This window comes from Xenopus tropicalis, chromosome 6 (assembly GCF_000004195.4).
Source record: "Xenopus tropicalis strain Nigerian chromosome 6, UCB_Xtro_10.0, whole genome shotgun sequence".
NCBI classification, from domain to species: Eukaryota; Metazoa; Chordata; class Amphibia; order Anura; family Pipidae; genus Xenopus; species Xenopus tropicalis.
This window is the reverse complement of record NC_030682.2, coordinates 119,576,401-119,596,905: the sequence shown is the minus strand read 5'-3', so window position 1 is coordinate 119,596,905 and position 20,505 is coordinate 119,576,401. Positions and strand designations below refer to the sequence as shown.

At 40.1% G+C, this 20,505-nt stretch overlaps 1 protein-coding gene across 2 annotated transcripts in view; it reads right to left on the bottom strand.

Annotated features, from left to right (window-relative positions):
- Positions 1-20,505, bottom strand: part of prex2 (phosphatidylinositol-3,4,5-trisphosphate-dependent Rac exchange factor 2) — a 139,270-nt gene that overhangs the window by 14,554 nt on the left and 104,211 nt on the right. For both annotated transcript variants that reach the window (XM_031903856.1, XM_012965255.3), the window contains 2 exons: positions 13,663-13,729; positions 10,801-10,991 (listed from right to left, as the gene is read on the bottom strand). In XM_031903856.1, coding sequence (XP_031759716.1) covers positions 10,801-10,991; positions 13,663-13,729 — 258 coding nt within the window. The remainder of the gene's footprint in view (positions 1-10,800; positions 10,992-13,662; positions 13,730-20,505) is intronic.

The following is a 20,505-nucleotide window of genomic DNA, read 5'->3' as shown; positions in this document are numbered from 1 at the left end:
TAAGCCTATAAGTAAAATATGATGTCTTCGTTTTACACAATGCTCAGCAGAATGGTTGTCCCTGCACGCGGCTTGGCCTTTCCCAGCAAAATGAAACATTCAGAGCTCTAGCACGGGCAGTATTCGCCATGGGATCATCTGACACTCGCAGATATAGCCGGCTGGGCTGGGCTGATGGCTGTGTGTGGGAAGGTGTGTTACGCTGGCAATACTGGCATGGAATAATCATGCTGAGTAGTAATTAACTGCTCCTTGTTCCCTAAACAGTAATCAACACCTCACTGGAACTGTTAGGCACCCGCTAATCACTTAGTAACACTTTCAAGGCAAATATACTTCTTGACAGCAGCAGTGATTTTAGTGATTTTAGAGACGTGTTCATCCTATAGGTGTGTAATGTCATGAACAACATGTTTATCAACTTAAATAGTTCATCTCCCCTAAAAAGCTTTAACATCTAGCAGCCTACAGCAAGCAATCAGATTTTTGTTTTCGAACAACAGACCAGTAAGTTCTGCTTTCTCACTGGTTGCTATGGGTTACTAGACAAATAACCAACTTAAAGGAGAACTAAAGCTTTAACTAAAGAAGTAGAGCAGAAACGTTGTACGTAATGATTTTTTCTGTACCAGCCAAAGGAGGATCTTAGCCTCAGATGCAGGTACCTATGGGCAGCAAAGAGCAGCTCCTGGCAACTTAAAGAGCCAACATTTCAGATTTTTAAATCAGAATTTCAGCTCTTTGCCTCTTCAGCCTCTCCAACGTAAAAACAAAGCGCGTAGCGTGGGGTAGTGGGGGGGGGGGAATTTGTTGTGTGACAAAAGAATTTGCCAATGGTGAATCACGGAGATTTGAAGCAAAACGATCGGTCATCAATAGTCACAGTAAAAGGCTGATTAGTAATTCATTCACATTATATGGCAGCTCTGAAACCAGATAATTTGTGACAATCCCTAAGTGTAACTTCTCAACAGCTGCCCAGAGCACACCGAGCATGTGAGTATCACTGACACTTCTAACAGAATCCAAGATGGGGAGCTCCTGTGACACCTTTGAGGTCCTGGATCATTACTGTTATTGAGATGCTAAATCTTTAAGCTGGTGCAATATGTTTAGTATATAATATATGGCATTTCTAGCCATATTCAGTATTAGGGCTTAGGTCTCCTTTAAGACCATGTATTACATTATGTGTTTATATAGAGTATGTGTTATATCCTGGGAAAATATGGTCCTTACTGTCCTACTATAAACTGAATTGGTGGTAATTATTATCCACATTATATCTGAATATCTTGCTTTGTATAATGTATTTTAGTGCCTGCACAGGTTTTAATTTTAATAGAAATAAACTGCACAAATAAGATTTTACCAAAGTACTCTGAGGGCACCTTTTCCAGAACAATGACTTTTCTGCTATCTTGCAGCCGGTGGGGTCAATATTTGAGTTTTTTTCATTACAGAGAAGAAGCAAAATTCACAGACAACTACTAACATCAAAGGAATAGACAATGTGTTAGTGAGGTCTTGGCCTTAAGTCAAGGTCTTAGCAAAAAATATGGAGACAATCCAGGTATTAAAAGGTCTCCAGCAAGCCATTACATATAAGCAAAGTATAGCAGAGACAGCTGCCCAATGTTCCTGTTGTATTCCGAAAAACAGAATGCAATCATTTGTGTATTATAAAACAAAAGCATTAATGCTACAGCTAAACTAATGCTGAGGTGAAACCCATAATTTTAAATGCTAGGTTTTCATAAAGAGTAGAATTAGAAAAGCAAACCTTTGGCAGAAATGTGGTGCAATGCAACCATCACCATACTACAGTAGCAAGGATGCCAGTTCTTGAAGTAGTTAATTCTGACATTAAAGAACACAGTCTATACAAATCAAATCACAGCAGCTGAGAATTTACTGGAATAAGAGTCACGAAGCACAGGGTTTGTTTCCTGCATCAATATGCTAAATTCTTGGGCAAACACACACAATAAATCTACTCATCTGGTAAATTAGCCTGGATTAGCCATGGTAGAAATTGTGACTGATCTAAAGGTTTGGCCCTTGTGCCCATGATTGGATCATAACAATAGTCTAAGCTTAATATAAGGATTTGGGAGGTGCTTAAATCAACAGCCCGTTGTGTTTTTCTCCCTATTATGTTTTTCAAAGCTGCCCAATAGATATCTGTCCTATTCCTGGCAAGATATCAGTTGGTTAGGATGTAATGTTCCTTACACAGGGCAATAACCTCTTGACTTGGTCTAGAGTTACTGAGTTGCAGGTAATGTTGGCCAGGTTCTGTTGCTGACAGACTTCACCTGGTCTGAATAGATGATCAGTAAGTGCTGAACAGTATTGTTTTAAGTTGTAAGGAAATTATAAGAAAATTATCTCTGTTAGGACTCAATGGCACTCTGCAGCTCCAACCTGGCCCAAGGAAAGTCTCCCATAGGGCTCAATGGCACTCTGCAGCTCCAACCTGGCCCAAGAAAAGTCTCCCATAGGGCTCAATGGCACCCTGCAGCTCCAACCCGGCCCAAGGAAAGTCTCCCATAGGGCTCAATGGCACTCTGCAGCTCCAACCTGGCCCAAGGAAAGTCTCTCATAGGGCTCAATGGCACTCTGCAGCTCCAACCCGGCCCAAGGAAAGTCTCCCATAGGGCTCAATGGCACTCTGCAGCTCCAACCCGGCCCAAGGAAAGTCTCCCATAGGGCTCAATGGCACTCTGCAGCTCCAACCTGGCCCAAGGAAAGTCTCCCATAGGGCTCAATGGCACTCTGCAGCTCCAGCCCGGCCCAAGGAAAGTCTCCCATAGGGCTCAATGGCACTCTGCAGCTCCAACCCGGCCCAAGGAAAGTCTCCAATAGGGCTCAATGGCACTCTGCAGCTCCAACCCGGCCCAAGGAAAGTCTCCCATAGGGCTCAATGGCACTCTGCAGCTCCAACCCGGCCCAAGGAAAGTCTCCCATAGGGCTCAATGGCACTCTGCAGCTCCAACCCGGCCCAAGGAAAGTCTCCCATAGGACTCAATGGCACTCTGCAGCTCCAACCCGGCCCAAGGAAAGTCTCCCATAGGGCTCAATGGCACTCTGCAGCTCCAACCCGGCCCAAGGAAAGTCTCCCATAGGGCTCAATGGCACTCTGCAGCTCCAACCTGGCCCAAGGAAAGTCTCCCATAGGGCTCAATGGCACTCTGCAGCTCCAAGCATGATACCAAAGATTGAATGAATCCGAGACTTTTGTACTCGGCGTGACAAATACGATTTTGTTGCACAAATTGTCACGCTTCTAGTAACAAATGACGAAAACGTCGCACAAATTAACAAAAAAGTCGCAAAAAATACGCACAGTATGAAAACTTAGGAAAAATACATTTTTTTGGGATTCGGAAGCGATCGTACTTTGATAAATTGGCCCCTATGTGTTTCCATTCCAACCGCCTTAGTGGAGAATTACCTAAAAGTGCTACATATGCTGCTTTGTCGAATCACCATTGATTAATGGCTTATACTGTTGCTATTATTGCCTACAGGGAATTTCCAGGTTTAAGGAAAAATAACATCAATCCCCAAAAATAGATCTTTCCTCTGGAAACTGAAGGAAATCCAGCAATTTACATATAGCTGGATTTATAGCCCCGTGGTCGGCCCCCAGCCTCACAAGTGTTCTTCATTGATCATATCTAAATTGAATGTCTTTGCCTATATCTGTGGTGGTTGATAAAAATAACAGATGTTATAGCAGCTAGAGAGCCCAGAACAACACACATGTATTTGTAAACAAAATGCAACTGACCTGAGAAGATATAGACCTCCCCTAAAATTCTCTTTTCCTACCTGCTGTACTCTCTGCCTTTATGAGATGCATATTTACAATGTGATTTAACCTGCAAGCTTGTACAGTATATATTATGTGACCTTCCACCATTATCTCATTATCTTTGAAAGGTAAACTTTCCAAAACACATGCCCTGCCATAGTACATGAAGGGTGGCTTAAGTCATTTACCAGGGAAAGCATGAGCCTTGATTGGCTTCCAGAGCCCATGGCAGTTTTAAATGAGAACTAAACCTTAAAAATGAATATGGCTAGTAATGCCTATATACTGAACGTACTGCACCAGCCTACAGGTTCAGCAGTAATGATTTATATCTTCAATATTGTGCACAGGAGCTCACCATCATGGATTGTGTTAAAGAGTGTCAGTGACACTGCATATGCTCAGTGCGCTCTCTTAAGCTGTTGAGAAGCTAAGCTTAGGAATCACCGCAACTCACCAAACAGATTAAAAGGACTGCTTGTCATTGAAGCTGATTCTATGAAGCTGAGAATTCAAATCCTTATACAGAAAGCACTGGTTTCTAAGCTGCCATATAGTAAGAATCTGAATCAATTAACAATTGTAACTTTCATAACATATAATATACAGTATATTGTGAGTCTGACCCTAAGCTCAGGCAACTAACGGGAGCACAGAACATGGGCAGGGAATCAGCAGAAGATGGGGGAACTACTGGGGGCATCTTTGGAAGCACAGATCTTCCCTGCTAAAGGCCCGTGGTTGCCTTGGGCTGGTACAGAAGCACAAAACATAATGTGCAACATTTCTAGCCTACTTCTTTGTTAAGTTTTAATTCTCCTTTAATCCCTCCAAAACAGGTTGCTTAGCAAAGAGCTACATACCCTTTTGTAACTGTTTTCCCAGTGATTTAAACTGTATATTATTGGCAGTTAACGGGCCAGACTGGGTTTTATACAGGTATATTATACTCAATACAACCCAAGCTTATAAAATAGGGCACATTATTGAAAGCGAATTGTACTTATTTTGAGTACATTTCTCCTTGGAAACATCAAGCCCCCTAAACAGTCATGTAAGAGGGGAAATCTCAAAGCAATAAGCCAATGAATACTTTGTAGTCAGTATTTGAAATACAGCCTGTTCCCCTGGGTAATAAAGCCAAGACCGCAAACGCGTCCATAGGTCCCTTTCTGCCCCCAAGCAATCTATATAAACTTGCTCTTGAAATCCTAAATCACTGTGTTCTGCTGTGCTTGCTCTCTGCCAAGCATAATCAATTTACTATAGTCATTCTGCTAGAAAATTACATGGAAAAGCAGCTAAGGGACCTCCAGTGCTGATGCCTATTAACCATTTGCTGATCGGGAGATCTGAGGCTTGTAGCAGCTACTGACACTGTTTTGATTTGATGTAAATGAGGTATCAATTTTACCCTTGATTTGGAAAAACACAGCTCATTCCAGTTTCTTTGCCAGCTAATGTCACCCCTCCACGTGCAAGAGCAAAGTGTAATTTCGAGCACAATTGGCATATTTTTCCCAACATGCAGTGCTTTTCCTCCCAGAATTCCAGCGACATTGCAGTCACAAGGGGGTGATGCGCTAAAGTAATTATGGTGTAATTAAATGCAAAATAAATACAACTGTGAATGCATTTTGGTTGAAAATCAAGACACAATTGGACAGAAATATGTGTGGCATAATTTCCAGAGTTTGGGGTGCAAGTCAAATCTACACCTGATTCTATAGCCATAAGTATGCTGTAACTATTGACTCTAGGCATGAAAGAAACCCAAAATAGGCACAGTGCCGCTAAGGAAAAAAAAACATTGGTCTGAAATCTCTTTGTTCAGCCTGCAGAATGGTGATTATGTAATTTAAGGAAAATGGAAATGGAAATAATAACCTTAGCAAAAGCATATAATTATAGCACTATCGATCTTCCTAGTCTGTAAAGCAATAATTAGGAGCACCTATCATGTGTCATTGGCTGCTAGGCAGCTAGAATCCGAATACTGGTAGAGACATATTCACATTGGCCAATGGGACACAAAGGCGTTCTAGGATTCCCAATTACTGCTGTCAGTCCTTTATGGCTTTTAAATAATTTTTTTGGTGGCCTTGACATCAGGGGTGGCCAATTCACTTGGTAAAAGTACAGATTACATAGTATTCACAGAGATGTCAGCCTCCAAGGGGCAAAGGTTTGATTGCCATTAAGCATATACTGTACCCAGGGAGAGTACAACAATGAAGTGCATGCAGACACATTTATACTACAGAAGAGAGGTGGGTCAATACAACACAAAGTAACATACAAGATTGCAGAACTGGATTGGCTGAGGTATGATACTGATCGCACCAGGATGTCCCATAAAACACAGTCATGTCTGAAGCAGCTACAAGGTTGTGGATACTTCGATGTACATCTCACTGGAGAAAAACTGGGTATTAAAAGGTTAAAGGCCAGCAATAAATCTAAGCGCACTTGTAAAGCTGACTTTAATTTTAGATTCTCATCACTTCAGAGAAATACATTCTGTTTTTACTATGTGTACTTTTCTATGCTTTTTATTGTTGCTACGAGAAAGAGCACTGCACTCACAAACTGACTGAAACTATAAATATATGGTGTATCCATGACAACACTGCACTCTCTCAGTCATTCTCATAATAATTCACCTTACAGTATGCTGCCTCTGCCTTTCTACCTTACACACTCAATATTTTGCATTTACATTACTTTTACCAAGTACATCTTCTGGCTGGTGGTACCCCCGAGGCTGGAGGAAATGGATAAGGCTCTGCTGGGAGTTAAACCTGAGACCTCCTGGTTGCTGGCTGCTCTCCCCAACCACTGGTCCAGAAGAGCAGCCAGCAAGCTCTTGTGTCTCATTTATTCCTTTACATTTCACCTGCAGCCTTATTGGCCAGATATACTTAGTCAATCAGAGTTGTCTCAGCCCTATATAAACCCTTCTGTTCTGCTAGTCTTGTTCCAGTCTTAATCCTGTTCCCAATCCAGTCCTGTTCCCACTCTAGACTCTTCACCTACTTCGTCCCACTCCTTCCTGTTTCTGACACAGTCTATGCCGGCTCTGTCCCAATTCTTTCTGTCACTAGTTCAATGTCCCCTCCATCCCGCTCCTTCCTTCCTGTAACTAGTTCTACGCCTTCTCTCTTCCTGAAACTAGTTTTATGTCTGCTCCATTCCTGTCACTAATTTTATGCCTAAACCTTCCTGTAACTAATTCTGTCTGCTCCATTCCTGTCATTCCTGTCACTAATTTTATGCCTACTCCTTCCTGTAACTAGTTCTACGCCTTCTCTGTCCCACTTCTTCCTGTAACTAGTTCTATGTCTGCTCCATCCCTGTCACTCCTATCACTACTTTTATGCCTACTCCTTCCTGTAACTAGTTCTATGTCTGCTCCATCCCTGTCACTCCTATCACTAATTTTATGCCTACTCCTTCCTGTAACTAGTTCTATGTCTTCTCCATCCCTGTCACTCCGATCACTAATTTTATGCCTACTCCTTCCTGTAACTAGTTCTATGTCTTCTCCATCCCTGTCACTCCGATCACTAATTTTATGCCTACTCCTTCCTGTAACAAGATCTTTGCCCGCTCCTTCCTGTCACTGATTCTTCATCCTGATCCCATTCCAGTACTTTTATCACCACTTTTCAGTGAATGTCTGCATAACAACCAGTACTTCCCTAAAGGACTCCAGGGCCTCCAGCCTCAGTGGAGCACAACTGAAGCCCTTAGAGCAGCCCTGAAGATAAAACTATACTGTGTTAATGTCAATACAATTGACCCCACCAGCAGACCAAACCTTTGTGAGTGACTGATGCTTTGTGGGCTAGACTGGTACATCAGAGGCTGTGGCCTGTGTGGATAGGAGGCACGGCCAAATACTGTTCTAAATTTATAATTAGATTGATGGGAGTTTTGTTTACCATAACAACCCAGCTTGCCAAATGTTCACACGTATTGCATTCAATATATAAATTGTCCCAATGGCTGTATTACATAACTTCTGATACAATGCTGCTTGCAAGGCAAATACAAATGTTAATTGGCAAGATGACATTATTGTAGCATCTAACAAGGAGAAATAAGGTCTCACAGCAAACACATTCAATCGAGCTTAAAAAGCCGTTATAATGTAGGATGCAGTGCAGCTTGAAAGAACTCCTAATGACTGCAGTTTAGCATTACAATAGCGATGAAAGCAAGGAAAAGCCTACTCCCAATGCAGATCCCAACCCTCTATACGCAGGGCCCCGAGCCAACACAAGCATTTACCTTCCCTGCTGATCACAAGCAGAAAATCTGCTGTAAAATGTAAAAGTATCAGAGGGAATAAATGGAGGATTTCAGATACAAGACAATGAGATTAGATTATTATATGCAGGGCTAGGTGCAAAGTGCAAAAACAGATGCAATCCGCTATATTTATTCAGTAAGAATCAGAGCGAAGATTGAAATACAAAAAAAAAAAAAAAGAATCAAAGCGAAGAGACCAATGTGTCCCTCAATGAACACTGCTGTCTGTGTTTGTGATGCTGTATTAATGAGGGGGGTTGGGCACGTATGCATCCTCCCTCCTGGCTTCTCACCTGTGCGTCATTCAGGGCGCAATAGAGCCGTGTACAGGACAGGGTTTCTTATCACCCACCTCACACCAGACTTTTTATACACAACTGGGTGCAAGTGCAGCCAGATCCAACCTGACAGAAACACTTTAAATGAGAAAGAAGGGGCACACTTTTTTATTCCTTTAGTGTTCTAGCAGTTCTGTCCAAGGTCCATCTCCCGGCATATGTCTATGTGTGTATTTTGGGCTGCAAGGGCTAATATTGTAGGGTGCACTTGTAAGGCCCAGCAAAGCAGCAAGTGTAGACTATGAAAATTAAAAGAAAGAAAATAGTAAGCACCCCACAAATTAATCAGTTTTCCTTAAGTGGCACCATTTGTGGGAAAGTACTAGTAAGGGAAGATGGTGACTGGTTATGGGGTTGCAAAATTTGGGTAGTTTGTGTAATATGGTATAATGGAGTCAGGTGAAAGAGTATTATACTGTAGGATGGCAAGATGGTGTGAGGGCAAGGGGGTTCAACTGTGGAAGTACCAGTGGTCGCAATGGTCACTTTATCAGGAAGAAAATAACTCAAGCATGGGGATAGTGTTAATAATCCTTCCACATAGTACCCTGGCTAAAACCCCAGATCTGCAAAGTAGCAATGCTTAAAGGGAAACTCCACCCAAACACAACTTAAGCCTTTTTAAAAAGTAAAGATAATTTCAAGCAACTTTGCAATATACATCAATTACAAATGTAGCCATGATTTTTTATGTAATAATATGGTTTTAAAGAATTACCTAAGCCTGGTCCCCTGTTCTCCTGCCAATCTGGCTGTCTACTTTATTATTTAAATAAAATGTACCAGCAGTCGTCTATCCTCAGCCTGCCCTTAGCCTTCATCCTCCCAATCCCACAATTCTCTGCACACATGATGTCAATAAGGAAAGAAACATTGCAGTGCAATGCATTGTGGGTTATGTAGTTCCTGCATTCTGTCTGTATCCTGTGGAGAAGTTGTTACAATTTGTAACATCAGTGTTTCAGTCCCTCTTCCCCTGCCAGGATAACAAATGATGCAGAAGAAAAAGAACTGTTTTGCAGCTGCATTTCCAGAATGGTATTTATTCATACTTTTTGAAGGAGCAATTACAATGATAGGTATACTAGGAGTTTCTGTGCTGTGTGGAGCTTTTTAACAAATTTTGGTTCGGAAAGGGGGGGGTCCCCTTTAATAACTACAGCTACATCATTCTAGCTGCTAAGGGCTCTTCTTGTATTCACAAATGGAGCTAGCAATCTGGGCAAGGAGAATAATGGCAGCTCTCTGCCAAATTGGCTGCAAACCAGCTACTCAATAAGAGGCACCATATAATACTCGGATACCTTCACAGACATTAGTCTTCCTTTGTTACAAAAACTATAGACCTGCCTGGGGCCCAAAACTGGGATGCCACCTGGCAGGAAAAGAAACCTAAAGTCAGTGTTACAAATAGGAAAAAAAGTTAACAGATAAAGGAATGCCGACAATGTTTTCCCTCAAAAAAGTGATGCATTTTTTTAAATGTATGTGTGCCAAATATCTTTATTTATCCCAGGTTTGGGTAGAATGATGCCTTATATCATCAATATGAGTAGAGGTATGGAATCTGCTATCCAGAATGCTCAGGACCTGGAGTTTTCCCAAGAAGGGATGTTTCTGTTTCATTATTACAGAGAAACAGGAAATAATTGTAAAAAAATTTGAATTATTTGTTTAAAAAAGAGTCTATGGAGACGGCCTTCCTGTAATTCGGAGCTTTCTAGATAATGGGTTTCCAGGTAATGGATCCCATACCTGTATATTAATATTGCACCATGATACACAAATATGCAACAACTAGAAAGTTTATATCCAGTAAATTGCTATTGTAGCACATACACACATCCAGCAGCACATATGTACAAGCATATCTACATCAAACACCACAAAGGTCTGTGTGTTGTTTTTTAAAATCATGGTCAGGTATCTCTGCTGCTGATGAAGCAGAGGATAAAATACTACCATGAGCTCTCTCTCTCTCTCTATATATATATATATATAATAATAATACATTTTAGAAGTATCAGCCTGTTTGGAAGTTTAGGAAGAGGGTAACCCTGAAATGCTGTGCACCCTTATTTTGCAACACAATATGTTTGTTTCCACCTGAGCTAAGTGTTCCTGGGGACTCTATTTTGAATCCTGCAAAAACTCTGCCAACCAAAAATAAAAAAACAGGTAACTGAGCTTTGGATATGATGGTAGCACCCTATTCAGCAATGGAAAGTAGTTATCCTGTTAGACCTCCTATTATGCCAGAGAATTTTGAAAGTATTTTTATACTACAATACAGTGTAAAATAAATGAAGCAAGAAGAATCATTCATACCGGTGCACTCCACTATTGCACATTATGACATGGCACGCTCCAAGCCTGTTGCACAGTTCCGAAGCCACGGAGAGCAATCCAACTCCTGAGGCGCTGCATGCTGTGTAGGCACAGGCTGCTGTTCGTTTGGAATGAATAAATGAGTCTCCCAGCCGATACAGTTCATCCAAAGCATTGAGTGACCTCAATAACTGCAGAATTGGAGAAAGAAAGAAAAATGAAATACATCGCTCATGAAATGTAGCATAATTTACTTCTACTGATGCAAGACGCACACTTTAAGCATGGGGTGGAATAATGTAAAAACCAATAGCAGAAACAAAATGGCTGTAAAACTATTACATAAACTCCAAGTTGGTCTTAAAAGCATTTTGCACAATTAAAGTGTACAGTACATAACTATTAATGGTGCATCACAAAAATATGCTTTTTTTACATTCTTCAATTACACATTTTTTTTGCTCAAGACATTAATTCCATTCCCCCATATTCCTGAAAATGTGACCTATTACTTCTAAAAACATTATAGGGGTCATTTACTGTACCCTGGGGCGCAAGTGCTGGAGCCTATTTCCCCCCATCTGCCCCTCTAGGATCGAAAGTTGTCTCACAAAGGCTGTGCTCTAACTAAGGGACACGCCACAGGTCTCTAACACAATGCAGGTGTCAGTGTGCAAAGTGCAAAAAAGAGTTTGGCCTGCATTGTGAATGACCCCCAAAAGGGGATGGGGCTTATCAGAAAGTTGATGGGGTGTCTAATGCACATGGCCTAAATGATTCATCTTTTTAATCAAACGTTGTGAGGATTCTATATGTGTAGGGCCCTAGGAAATCCCAACACTATTATGTATTTCATATTAAGCATATCATCATAGTGTTGTGTATCAGGGACTATTACTTCCTACTGCTTCAAATTTCTTTCTAAGCAAGCAAGTTAAGTAAATTAGCATTCAAAACCACAAATTGCACAACTCAAAATCTGGAAATAAATAGAAGAATAAGGGCAAAGGCACAAAGGCACCGTCATAAGATTAAATTTAAGGACTATTTTAAGATGAACATATCGCTTTATTAAGCAACAGTAGATTTAAAATAGAAAGTCTCTCACTCACATTTCTTTGTATATGAAATATACCATTAGCTGCCTCTACAACAGGATGGGGGGATTTTAAAGCTTTGGCTGCATTTTATGTGCTTATAGCTGTGCCATCAGAACAACTCATCATCCCTGTTCCCTGTCTCATAGACTAAAGGAGCTAATAGCCCTTGATGCAGCTTATTTATAGTAAATAACAAATTAACACTTATTTATAAGTGTCAACAAGTTTTATAGCATTTATAGTAGAAGGAGTCATTTTGGCATTTTACTGCCAATAGATTCGCCACATTAGTGCCACCTAGAACGCTATATTTATTTAGCAGAAAGCTTTACTATAACTGAGTAGACAGCCCTAGAAGCTCCCTCTGATAGCAGCTGCAATTTTAGCTTGGTCTTGGTAGCTTCCTGCTGCAGTTGGAAGCTCAGATCACACATTCCTAAGGGTGGGTGAAATGAGTTTCTTTTGATAGAGGACTCAGTGAAGCATTTCTGTGAGTGCTTATGGCTTTATTTACATAGCCATTTCTTAGCTTACTTAGTTTTTACCTTTCCTTCTCTTTTAACACAGACTCCTCTTAATTCACATCAGTCCCCTCCGCAGTGCAGCTTGAAATCTAAGGACCCTATCATCACACACATACACTGTTTTATCAGTAGTCAGGTAATCTGCCTGTATGGACTGTGGAAGGAAACTGTAGTACCAAGAGGAAACCCATGCAGAAACAGGGAAAACAACCAGGTCTTATGACTGAAAGGGGCTTGTCAGCAGGGGGGTGGCAGTGGACATTAGTATGTGGTGTGGGGGTGTTGGCTGGCGGTGTGTGGCAGAAGTAGCAGGTGGGAGGAGTTTTGGGAAAGCTAACGTGGGTTCAGCAGCGATCACGGTGCTTAGCTTTATAGTTCTTCTGTGGGCCCCAGGTACCCAGTCAAACACTGTATGGTCCATGCCTGATCTACCAGATCCCACTGTAGCATTAAACCTCGCTGTTCAGTGAACAACGAACAAGTATCACATGTGGGATGGTCCCATGAGGACCAAAACGAGTGTATGGAACAGTTGTTGAATAAAGAGACTTTTCATATGCAGAATTGAGAGTGCATTACTGATATATATATATATATATATATATTTGGGATCCATTATCCGTAAACCCGCTATCCAAAAAAACAAACAAATTACAGGATGGTGATCTCTCATAGATTCCATTTTAAACAAATAAACATTTTTTAAATGATTTCCTTTTTCTTAGAAATAATCAAACTGTAGCTTGTACTTTATCCAATCTAAGATATAATTAATAATTATTGTAGGCAAAACAATCCTACTGGGTTGATTTAATGTTTAGATCATTTTTTAATAGACAAAGTATGGTAATCCAAATGACCCTTATCTAGAAAACCCCAGGTCCCGAGCATTCTAGATAACATATACACACACACATAATGTATATCTCTGTATAGCTATATAGCTAGACATTTAATATCTGCTGAAATTTTTATTGCCGCGCTGAGCATTTCAATATGTGATAAGACACACAAACCACGGTACATTATTTGAAATGTATGTTAGAACAACTGCTTTCTGTGGGATTTATCCATGCAGTAGATTGGAACTAATTGGTTCAGTTTAGCCTTTGCTATTTTTAACAAGTGTAGAATGACAGAGCTGTGCATATATATCACTACTTCCACAGCCATTACTTGCGTACATACATAATCATGTGACTGGGTTCCCCGGAGCCTAAGTGACATGACTGATTTACCTTGTCAATGAATGCAGCCTTAGACGTAGTACTGGGAGGAAGATTTGACTTATCCAAGTAGAAGGCTCTGAAGAAAGAAAAAAGCAAAATAACAATACATCTAATGTAGAAATAATTACATTTTATTGATTACAAAACAAATCATGGTAGGGCTAAAAGTCACTGTATTACAAAGCAATGAGACCATTCCCTTTATTTTCTGAACAGCTGAATAAGTATTTTTCACAGACCCTTGAGTGTTCCCCAGAAAGATATATCCAGGTATAGAATCCATTATCCAGAAATCCATTATTCAGAAAGCTCCAAATTACAAGAAGGCCATCTCCCACATTTTAAACAAATAATTCAAATTTCTGTAAATTTCCCTTTTCTCTGTAGTAACAGAACAGTACCTTGTACTTGATCCTAACTAAGCTGCATAAATCCTACCAGGTTTATTAATTTTTAAATATCTCACAGTAGCCTTATGGAGATCCATATTACAGAAAGACCCCTTATCCAGAAAACAGCAGGTTCCAAGCATTCTGGATAACAGGTCCCATACGTGTATCAGCCCAAGCCTTCAGCTTCAGCAACCAGACAAACCAACAAGGAGATGATAACTAATCATCCAATCACAGTTATCCTAAAGGTCCCCATACACAGGCCGACTATAGCTGCCGATATCGGTCCCTTGGACCGATTCGGCAGCTAATCGGCCCGTGTATGGGCAGAACAGAGCAGCCTGGCCAACCGATATCTGGCCTGAAATTGGCCGATCGGCGACATCGCCAAGCAAGCGGATCTTATAGTGTATGGGCACCTTTACACAAGCTGGATGCATGAGATTTCCAAATAGCATTGTACCGCTCATTGTTCTAGGTGCTTAAAGAACATATAAGAAAAACACTTGATGCCTTAAGGGTCAAGACACACTGAGCTACTAGAAGCAGCTACTTTTTCACAGCTACTAATCTCCAAAAAATACCCTGCCATAGACAATACTGAGAACTGCCTTTGCTAAAACACATATAGAGACAAAAAGATCAGCATTGTCTATTTTAGTAGCCATAACAAATAGCTGCTATTAGTAGCTCTGTGTGTCTTCACCCTAAAGGGTTTGTTCTCCTTTAAATTAACTTTTAGTATGACAGACATTGATATTTTGAGACAATTGCAATGTTTTTTTTTTATGTTTTTTTAGTTATTTAGCTTTTTGTTTTGCAGGTTCCAGTTTGCATTTTCAGAAGCTATCTGGTTGCTAGGGTCTTGTTCACCTTAGCAACCAGGCAGGGGTTTGAAAGAGAAGCTGAAATATGAATAGGAGAGGGACTAAACAGATAGAAAAGGAATAAAAAGTAACAATAACAAAACTGTAATCTCACAAAGCACCAGTTTTTTTTTTAGCTGTTGGGATCAGTGACCCCCATTTAAAAGCTGGAAAGATGTAGAAGAAGGCAAATTATTAAAAAATTATACAAAAATAAAAAATAATGACCAGTTGCAAAGTTGCTAGGACATACTTAAAGTCCGCTTAAAGGTGAACCACCCCTTTAACAAGCTTACAAATTTACATATGCCCTACTTATAATTCAATGTACATTTTGCTCAGCGTGTTTGAGCCGGGTGGAACAGAACATAAGGGGCACACAGGTTAAACATTTTTTATACTAACAAGTGTAAAAAAAAAGACTTCTAACTTCATACCAGATATTAGCTCTGGTGGAATGCAAAAGAATTCTACAGTAAAAAATAAAAACTAGTAATGGGGAATATATACAATTGGAACTCTGGGTCCTGCCTTTGTCTCAGGCTTCTGTGGCTATGGTTTATAATAAACTAGTGCAAATGGGACTATACAGGAAGTAAATATTTAATAAATTGGAGGAAACAGGCCTGTTGGGATACACATTAAAGATTTATCATAACATTTGGTATTCTGGTTCACATTTACAACCACACAACAAAACCAGGCTGAATTTATAACACATATATCTAACCATTCAGCCTTTAAAGTCAAATTGCTCACTGTCAGTTCTTTGCTACATGAATGGATTAATCTGTGGCCTCAATGAATCCTTGATCTAGACTGAGTAAGTGGTGAGACCATAGTGGTCATTTACTTAAGGGAAGGCAGTGGGGGGTCATGTATAAAGACTGAGCAAATTAGCACCTGGGCTGTAATTTATAGAAACCAATCAGCCTTTTTCACCCAGTTGCAGGTTGAGCAATAAAAGCAAATACCTGATTGGTTGCCATGAGTTATTGCCCAGGTGCAGTCTTTATAAATTACACCCAGTCTGTTATCTGTATTTGGCCATTGTTTTGCACTTTGCTCACTAACTGTAGGCCCCACAGCAAATTTAATTTAGGCCCCAAAACACAGAATAGATGACCCATTCCACCAATATATATTAAAATCACTCATTAATTAGGGCCTTACTGGGATCCCTACACTCCTGCCCCCCCCCCTGCAACCACAGGGTCTGCTTACTCTGTTAGTTATGCCCCTGATTGGCGAAGGCTTCATGTCGCAGTGCACAGATCTGCTGCTGCCTCCATGAATAAAAAGCAGCTACTGGCCATTTTTTTATACTTTGCACACTGCTTTCCCCGTTTTCTGTATTTCCACAGGCCTGTGCCCTTCTTTTTGCAGCACAGAGACTTGCCCCTTGAATAGATGCTGCCTGCATTAAGCCCATCTTTATCAAAGATGGATGGGTGGGGGGGAGGCAATTAGGCACCCCACTCTCACCCCCTAACTTGAATGTCAGATGGTCAAAAAAACAAAACACTTGGGGGCACATTTACTAAGATGTGCTTTTTATGGCCTTGAAATGCCCTATGGTATCATTCTGAAGTAACCATTATAATTTCTGAAGTTCTACAATGCTTTTATAGTTCGTGCGAAAATAACGCATAGGACTCAATGGCACTCGACAGATCAAACCTGGCGAAAAGATAGTCCAGATGAAAGTGTAACCAAAGCGTTACTGAATTCCGAAATGTTCATATTCTTTGCACAAAATATGATTTTTTTTGTGGAAATTTACCGAAAACCACGAAAAACTCGTAAATTTTTAACAAACTTTTAGCATAGATTCCGAAATGTTCTATAATTTAGAAAAAATATGAATTTATCTTACAGTTGTTTAGTAAATGGGCCCCTTGGTGTGGTAGAGAGTGGCTTCCCCCAGGGAGCAAGTGCATTGCTAGGGGGCGCAAGAGTGCTCATTTACCAAGCGCTTGCTCCCCTTAGTGTTTTTGCACTTGGGAATTAAAAAATTACCTGTGTATCCTTTTTAAACTGTGAACACTATCATAAAGAATATCGTGCTAGGCTACTGCATGGGCAATACATGTAGAATAAAAATGCAATCAGTCTGACTTAAAACAGTTACAATATGTCAGCAAAAGGGTTTTTGGGAAAGTAAATAAAACAGCACAATAAGTGGCTAATCATCTGGACCAGACACAGCAATACATACTTTATACACAAACAGAATGAAGCATCTATGAGTTTGTGCACAAGGACTCTCTAAAAATACTGGAGCCAAATAAATGATGCTAAAGTGGGCTGCATTTTTGTGCCCAGGCATCGAGTAAGGCCTTTCCCTTAGAAGCAATTATATTCGGAATATTTTAGCCCATGACAAACCGTAGACAGCATATACATTTCTAAAGCACTTCACTTAATTACTAAGAGCTTGTTTTGCTACTTGATCAAATTTTAAGAGAAAGCCTTAATGGAAATAGTGGCAGCATGCCAGATCTGAGCACTCTCTATTAGCGAAGAAGAGTAAGGGCCTGGTGGCTTGCTTGAATGCTAATACACAATGTAATAGCTTTCCATAAAGAGCCATCATTTCTCCTAAAGAGAATAAAGCAATGTGGGACTCCGTATGACTAAAAATCTCTTGGGAAACAATCTCAGGCTGTTGTAATTCTCTGATAGGTAGAGGAATGAATATTTATTAGCATTCCAAATACAGATAACTAGCTATACCTAATTCTGGGTTACATCAGAGAAATCTATACAATTTTTGCTCTCTTTACACTTTCTGTATTTGGGAAGAAAAAAAATGGTTTCATTTGTCATTATTTTCCTCCATTTATTAACAGGTTATCCACAAAACTTTAAATATAAACTAAACGCATTGTTATGTTTTGTTACTGTTTTCCTTATTTCAGTTAGTCAACTGCATCATTATATTCCCATAATGGCGCTGATAACAGCATGGCAGTTGTTTCCAACTCTATACACCTTGTAAGCAGCATTTTTTTGCCTTATTTGTATGTACATCAATCTGATTAAATCAGGGATGCCCAAACTTTTTTACTTGAGAGCCACAGTCAAATTTAAAAAGTGTTGGTGAGCCACGCAAGAATGATGAAAATTCTTTTGGGATGTCAAATAAGGGCTGATTAAGTTGTTTTAACACATTTCCCTGATTTTATATTTTTTCCAGATTTTACACTATTTTTCCTGGTCTCATGAAAACCTTAAAATGGTGGTTCTACTGTACACAGTTGTGTTTTTTCCCTAGGTAAAATAATAAGTAGGCACAATGAGTAGCTATGCAATGTGTGCGAGATTTCTCAATGCAGATTCTATACAGCATCAACATTGCCCAGGCATAAGAAATAATATTAATGTGCAATTCTTTAGGATCAAGTTAGTCAAATGGTGAGATGTAACATGTAAAGGTATCCCTCCTTTAGTCACAATTTCAAGGCTCCTTTCTGCCTGCCCTATATTGTGTGCAATCAATGACAATTTAAAGGTGCATGCAGGGGCGTAACTACAGAGGTAGCAGACCCTGAGGTTTCATGGGGGCCTTAGAGTTTAAGAGGCCCAGTAAGGCCCTAAATAATTACCAATTTTAATATATCTTGGTAAAATGGGTCAACTTAACAATGTTTTGGGGGGCCCTAAGCTGAAATTGTTGTGGGGCCCTGTAACAAATAGTTGTGCAACTGGAGAGCGTTGCGTATGTGTAAAGGTGCCTATTTGGGTCCTTAAGACCGATACGGCACCTTGTCACCCATGTATGGGCACTCCCAATGGGCCTACCCAATCAATATCTGGCATAAAATCGGGCAGATCTCAATCAGGCAGGTTCTCTGTCGGATTGGAGACCACATCAGTGATCAGATAGGGACCCGTCTCTGTAATTCAATTGTTTGGCCCTAGGTCCAAGCGATCGAATTAACCCGATACTGCCACTGAAGGTGGGCATATTGGGAGACGATCCGCTCGTTTGGTGACCCCACCAAATGAGCAGATCTTACCATGTATGCCCACCTTTAGATTTACAAAGTTGCTGAATTCCGTCAGTTCAGTTATATATAGAAACGAATTAGATCATTAATGCTTGCATTTTTTAACTTGTACACCGTAGTGGACAAACTTGTGCAAACTAATTACTGATTGGTTGCTATTGGTAAACTGCATTTGTGAAATGTTGCACTTATGGCAATAAACAAGCCCTATAGACACAAGTACCTTCACACTTTTGCAAATTTGGCTTTTGCAAGACTTCGGCCTAAGCATTATCAGAATAAATGATGAATTACACAATGAAATTCATTCCTATGCTGATGACAGAATTTCAATTCCTTTAGCCAAGTGTGTTGTTTTGTCACCTGCACCTACCCCGGAGAAGAAATAAATGGTACAAAAGGGCTCTATTCTAAGCTAAGTGTGTCAAGCCACAGACATACCTTTGGGATCTGAGTGAAACAAAACGGCACTAAAGTTGCACCTGTATCCACAGGCGGATAGTTTTAAACCTTACCCCTAACTATGTTCTTAACCTGCATTTTTAACAACTTTTTGGATACATTTGCAATGTATATTATCATTAGCTATGTCCAAGCATGATTCAGCTGTCAGGGACTCATCTCCATGGATTCAAGCTGTCGAGAATTCCCATTCCATTAACCCAAATGGCATGCTATAAATAACATTGTGCATTGGTAAATTCTAGCATCACCTGGCAAAGTCAAGCTACCCCACCACTGTCCTAATAGGTCATTTTCTGTTAATATAGATTATTATAGAGGAGGCCAGTCAATGTTCTGCAGAAGGGAAAAAGGTCTTTATGTCTATAATAAAGGTGTGTGATTGTAATGGAGACATGATATAGTGATCTCCTTTAGGGCAGGGGATGGGGTATTATCTCTGCAGCTGAATGTTTGGGTCTATAAAAAATAAGGGTTTTAAATAATTATGTTATATAGTTATAATATATAATCCTAGCTTGCATAGGGTCCTCTATACCCCTGCTCAAGGGGCTGTTTTTGGTGCAGTGTTTTAAGCAGCAATAAAACACAGTGTCAAAGGACCAAAAACCTCCCCCCCAAAGACATGTATTAAAATCACTACATCCTTGAGCCAGGGCTTGTCAGTTGCCTTGAAAAGTAACGTTTGTCACTTTAAATTAACCCCCCTATAGCCAGTTGAGAGCCATTTGTACATGAGCCTACCCAGAGACATTTTAGTACCTAAAAGCCTACAATTTCAGGGCCAAAAAGGCCTCTATGTGCAAGAGCTGAATTGGATTTGATACAAAAAAAGCCGATTTTTAAAAGTGCAAAGTCATATCCTGCACTAAACTTAATTGGCTCCTATATTCTTTAAAGGTCTGTGTGCAGCTTTTTTATTCCTAAACATTAAAAATAAATGAGCAGTCACACTTTTTGCTTAAAATGGCAAGCTGCGAATCAAAGTGTGTGTTTACCAGGTTGGAAAATCTCTCCAGCGATGATGGAAAATGGCACAAAAATTAACCCATGAATAAGAGAGTCTCTTTGCTATAGAAATGCCCACAGAACTTTAAACAAGAGGGCAAAAAGAGTTAT